This window comes from Fukomys damarensis, unplaced genomic scaffold (assembly GCF_012274545.1).
Source record: "Fukomys damarensis isolate Sample0158 unplaced genomic scaffold, DMR_v1.0_HiC HiC_scaffold_37, whole genome shotgun sequence".
Classification (NCBI taxonomy): domain Eukaryota; kingdom Metazoa; phylum Chordata; class Mammalia; order Rodentia; family Bathyergidae; genus Fukomys; species Fukomys damarensis.
This window is the reverse complement of record NW_022900949.1, coordinates 16,345,415-16,351,414: the sequence shown is the minus strand read 5'-3', so window position 1 is coordinate 16,351,414 and position 6,000 is coordinate 16,345,415. Positions and strand designations below refer to the sequence as shown.

General features: G+C 36.6%; 1 protein-coding gene across 1 annotated transcript in view; it reads left to right on the top strand.

Moving 5' to 3' along the window:
• Positions 1–109: 109 nt before the first annotated feature.
• Spag6 (sperm associated antigen 6) overlaps positions 110–6,000 on the top strand; it is a gene marked incomplete at its 5' end in the record, with an annotated part of 28,454 nt that continues 22,563 nt past the window's right edge. The window contains one exon of the mRNA XM_010614720.2: positions 110–209. Within this exon, the coding sequence (XP_010613022.2) occupies positions 110–209 (100 nt within the window). The remainder of the gene's footprint in view (positions 210–6,000) is intronic.

Here is a 6,000-nt window from a genome sequence, read left to right as displayed (position 1 = left end):
CGCCCGCCCGGCCGGCCGCTGGGGTCCCCCAGTTCCTGCCGCCACCCGAAGGCCCAGGCGCCCTCAATCTCCCTGGGTCTCGGGTCTCCGGGAGCTTCTGGGGACTTGACCCTCCCGTCCCTCTTCACTCCGTAATCAAGATGCAGGGCACTTTGATGGCTACAAGGGTCCTCTTTTACAGCCACGCTCACTCGATGCTGTCCCTAACCGTGAGCAATCACCAGTCCTTTAGAAACGATCGGTTTCTTTTAAAAAAATGCTGTCATTTCAGAACTGATAATTTTCTGTGGTTTCATGTAAACTGTTTTTACTCTTTGGTGTGTATGTGTGTACGCACTCAGGACAATACGTCACACATGGTGTTTCATATACCCAAACTAATTTTATTAGGCATTTTACATTTTTAAAAATTTACTTTTTAAAGTTTTTAGAGTTCGAGTCCTAAGCAGTTCCGTTTGTGAATGGATACTTGTTATGTGCAAAGATGTACTTTCTGGACAATTTCTCTCTCTCTCTCTCTCTCTCTCTCTCTCTCTCTCTCTCTCTGTGTGTGTGTGTGTGTGTGTAAAAGCATTCTTTTAAAATGGGAAAATAATTGGTGCTATTTTTAAAATTTCATAATGAAATATTGAAATATATATAATACTTAAGGTACCTTGTAGTAGAGGACAGTGTACACTGTGTAATTCATCCCTTCCTTCCTTTGAGATAGGGTCTCACTATGTTGCTCAGCCTGAACTCCTTGGGCACAAGGGAGCCCCTGCCTCAGTCTCCCGGATAGCTGGGACTTACACATATGCACCACAGTACTCTACTTGTGTTATGGAATTTAATCCAACTAGCAGGCTAAGTGATCACCAAAGTTATAAGTAGTTTAGATTTGACTTTCTATCCTTATAGTCTGGCTTACAAAGGAATGAAATACAAAAGAAATATAACAGTGTTTTATTTATTTATTTATTTATGGTATTGGGAATCGAACGCAGGACCTTGAGCTTGTCAGTCAGGTGCAACACCACTGAGCTAAATCCCCAGCCTTGTGTTTTGGAATTATCTACCTTTGGCTATTATCTTGATGGCACACTAAGCCTGTTTTCTTTTCCCAAGGAACTTACTTTGTCTGTTTTCCAAAGAGTAAGAATAAAGAAGTTTACTTAACACTTCAAATAAACATCTATATGAAGCTATTTTGCTAATTGAGGCAATTAGTGGGCCCAGGATTCAAGAAAATAAGTAATATATGGTACATGATTTTAAATTACATGTGTGTGGAACCAGGTGAAAATCTTTAGATCATTTAGGACCTCAACATGCTATGAGAAGGTAAACCTCTTATTAGCATTTATAACGTAGTTAAAACAGTATGTGCATACACCATGATTCTTTTATAAAAACCTGTGGTTCTAAAGGACTTTGAAACAGTAAAGATAATTGGCAATCGTACTATTTAAATTTAATGTATGTTGTTATTACAAAGAGTTTACCACTTTAGGAGGCTGAGGCAGGAGGAGGAGGATCACAAGTCAAGCCTAGCCTGAGCTGTTTAATAACATATTGAGTAAAACTCTCCCAAAAACTAAACAGGGCTGAAGATGAAGTTTGGTGTGAATGAATGCCCTAGGTTTAATTCCTTGTACTGCAGACACACAAAACCACACAAGAGCTTAAAGTTGTGCATAAAAAAGATAATTAGCTCAAAGCACTTAATAATATAGGGGTGGAGAAATTTGTTACCTATGCTTAAGTGAAAAGTATGCCAGGAATTTATAAAAGTTCTGAATTTATATATACCTAATAATATTCAGGACATATTAGGATGCATTTGTCTTAAAATCAAAAGGTTATTCAAAGTTTTATTCTGTGCTCCAAATCATTGTTCTTACATGAACATTTGTGTTTTATTATCAAAACATTGGGACATTGTAGAAAAAAAAAATAGAGCAAAGGCAACGGTCTCAGTGTTTTCTTAAAAAAAAAAACTGGACAATTTAAAAAATAGCCTATAGATGAACCTATAAGAGGATAGGACTTAAAAATGGCAAGTGGGGGAATGTTAAAATTTAATGGTATAGGTTGAATTTTTTAAATGTTTGAATGATTAAATATTGTACAATTCCACTTTACCTTTGTAAAGTGTTGTTTCAGGACCTTTGCTTTCCTGCTTGGAATTTTTCATATTTTGATTTATTTTTAATTAATTTCTACTCATTCTTTATGGCTGTTTGCATGTTGATTCATCAGGGAAGCATTCCCTGAACAGTCAGTTAAGTGTCTTAATTTATGCTTCCCTGGCTCCTAGTATTTCTCTTTTATATACTTATTGCACTTACCAGTTATTTAAATTCCATTTTCCATACTAACCATAAATTCCATACCTACCATAATTCTTAGCAGAAAATAGGAGTTCAAAATATTTAAAGAGAATGAAGGGAGGAGTACTATGTTTACTAAGTTTTTGCATCTTTTAAGCAGTTGTAACGGCTCAGGTGAGTAGTTTGGATATGTAAGCCCAAAGGCCGCCCTCAACACATAGGGAGCTAGTGGCCAAACTGGGACTAAACCCATTTCTTTGTTGCTGACTTCTGTGTTCTTTCTACCTTACTTTGTAGGCACTGGAAAATTATTTTTAGTTGGTTCTAGAACTTCCTAACAGCTTTGATGTTAGCTATTGAAATAAGTCCTCTGTTTAGGTCTTTGGCTACCAGTGGCTTTCCAATAATGGTGAAATTTGATTGCTTTTTTAAAACTTTATTTTTTATTAGCACATATTTGTCGTACATATTGATCGTGTTCATCATAGAAAATTTGTACCTGTACATAATGTACCTTAATTATTTTTCCCCATTCACTTCCTTACCCTTCGATCCCTCTTCCTTTCTCCATTTACAAACGCTTTGTTTCCATTTTGTTCTTCCATCCCTTTTTCTTTTCCCTTTCCTTCTTTTCCCCCTGGCTGCTTCACCCTCCCTTGTTCCCCTTCCCATTTGAACATTTTCTTTCTACTTCCCAATATCTAACATCATTTTGGTCCTTATTTACACTTTTGAGATCTCATTGAAGATCATCATGGGAATTTGAGTGGGGGGCTGATACGGAGAACTTTAATAGGTAAGTCCCTGGAGGTGTGGGCAGTGGGAGTGGTATTTACGGCTAAAGCTGGCCTCAGAGACCTGGAAGATCTTTAGGGTATTCTGGCTCCTAAGAAAAGCCTTATCAAACCAGGAGTTTTTGAAAAACACTCAGGAAAAAGTGTGTAATCTACTGGAAGTTGACAACAGAGCTAGTACTTCAAAGAGTTGTTGGGCTAATAACCTACCTAGATCAGGGAGAGTCCACAGGGAATTTATTCCACAGAAGGCCTGGTAGTCAGCTGCCTTGCGATTTACTAGCTGCTCTCCTGGGCTTTTGAGCATACTGTGAGGAGGTATAAGTGGTGGAGAAGACACTGGCAGACAAAATGCAGCACATCATTGAAAAGGATCGTGCATCACAACCCAGGAATGTAGGTATGGTTCAGTATATGCAAATCCAATAAATATAATACATCATGTAAACATAAAGTAAAAAATCACACGATTGTCTCAATGGATGCAGAAAGCATTTGACAAAATTTAGTATCCACTTATGATTAAAAACCCCAATGAAAATAGGAATAGAAGGGCCTTATCCCAATTTTATAAATGTGGCATGTGACAAACCAATGGCCGCATCCTACTACATAGAAGCTGAAAGCTTTCCCTCTAAAATCAAGAACAAGACAAGCAAGTCCAGATCACCACTTCTGTTCAATACAGTTCTTGAAACATTAGAGCATTATACAAGAGAAAGAAATAAAAAGGATATTGATAGGAAAGGAAGTTAAATGATCACAATTTGTAGATGAAATGATCCTCTAGAGAGAAGAGCCCAAGCACTCCACCAAAAGACTCCTAAAACTAATGACCAAATTCAGTGGTGTAGCATGATACAAAATTAGTGCTCAAAAATCAATAACACTCCTGTTTGCAGATTACCAACTCACTGAGAACAAAAATACAAATGCCTTTCACAGTAGCGTTAAAAAAAACAATTAAATATGTAGCAATTAGCCGAGTCAAGAAAGTGAAAGACCTTTACAATATCAAAGAGGATATCAGAAAATGAAAGAAATCCTCCCTTTGGATAGGCAGAGCCAATATAGTGAAGATGGCCATACTTCTAAAACTCTTATAGAGATTTAATGCAATCTCCAAACCAGTAGCATTACTTGCAGTTGTGGAGAAAGTAATCCTAAAATTTATATGGAATCAGAAGAGAACTAGAATAGCAAAAGTAATTCTGGGCAACAAGGACAAGGCAGGGGCATCATGACCTCAGACTTCGAATTACAGTACAATGCTACAGTGATAAAAATGAATGGTATTTGCAGCAAAACAAACCAAAAACAGATCTGTGGATCAATGGAACAGAATAGAGGATGTGGGATGAACTCCAAGCACATTCAGCTACCTTTTGTACAAAGGGGCAACACCTTTGCTGGAGAAAAGATAGGTCTTCAACAAATGGCGCTGGGAAAACTGGATTTCCACATCCCAAAGATTGAAACTGGACCCCTTACCTCTCACCATGCACTGAACTAAACTAAATTGGATCAAAGATATAAACATTAGAATAGAAACAATCTTCTGGAAGACAAAATAAGTAAAACAGTTGGAGACATAGGTGTAGGCAAAGACTTTTTTTTTTTAATTTGTTTGTTTTTTTGTACAAAGGTCTCCCTTCGTAGTTCAGGTTGGCCCTGAACTCGCTATGTAGCCCAGGCTGACCTTGAACCCACAGCAATCCTCCTGCCACAACCTCCCAAGTGCTGGTAGGCAAAGACTTTTTTGATAAGACCCTGACTGCACAAAATATAATACAAAGAAATAGTAAATGGGATCATATCAGATAAAAAAGCCTCTACACAGCAAAAGAAACCAACAGAGTGAAGAGACAACCTACAGAATGGGAAAAAATTTGCCAGCTACTCCTCAAAATATTAATATTTAGAACATATAAAGAACTAAAACATTTAGATCCCCTAAAATTTAAGGCCCAATCAAAAAATGGACATGAGATGCATAAGTACATCTCAAATGAAGAAATACAAATGGCCAATAAATGTATGAAAAAATGTTCAACATCAGTGGCCACTGAAGAAATGCAAATTAACATTAAGATTCCATCTCCAGGAAAAAAAAATGACTATCATCAAGAAATCAACCAATAAATTCTGGCAAGCCTGTTGAGTGTAAAGAAACCCTTCTTCATTGTTGGTAAGAATTTAAACTGATGCAACCATTATGAAAATTAGTAAACTCAAAAGATTAAAGCTAGATATTCCATTTGAACCAACAATTCCCCTTCTTGGTATCTTCCCATTAAAGACATCGTGTTACAGAGATGTATGCATACCTACGTTTATAGCAGCAAGATTCGCCATAGGTAAATCTTGGAAATAGCCTATACATCCATCAGTAGATGAATGGATAAAGAAAGTGTGGCGTTTATGCACGATGTACTACTCTGCCATAAAGAAGGAGAAACGAGTCACTTGTAGAAAAATCGATGCACATTGAGACCATAAATAAGACACATAAGCTTAAACATCATAAGATTTCTATGGTATGAAAAACTCTATAAATTAAGTTGAAACCAAAGACATAATAAAAGAGAAAAAGTTATTGTTATTTAGCATGGACAATGTATCTAAAAGTATACCTTGATTTAGTCTATGTCTTTATGTATTTTGTATGTTTTTGGCCAATTAGTCTGGTTGTTAATCTGTATATATGACATTTAACTTTAAAATGACATACATAGATGAATCCCATGCTGGCAAAATAAAAGGGGGGTGTTGGGAATGGGGAAGAAAAAGAATTGAGATGTGTTATATGCATGTACCATTCCCTACAGTGAATGTTATCATTATGTACTGCAAACATATACTAATACAAATTAAAATTAAATAGAAAAATGTGT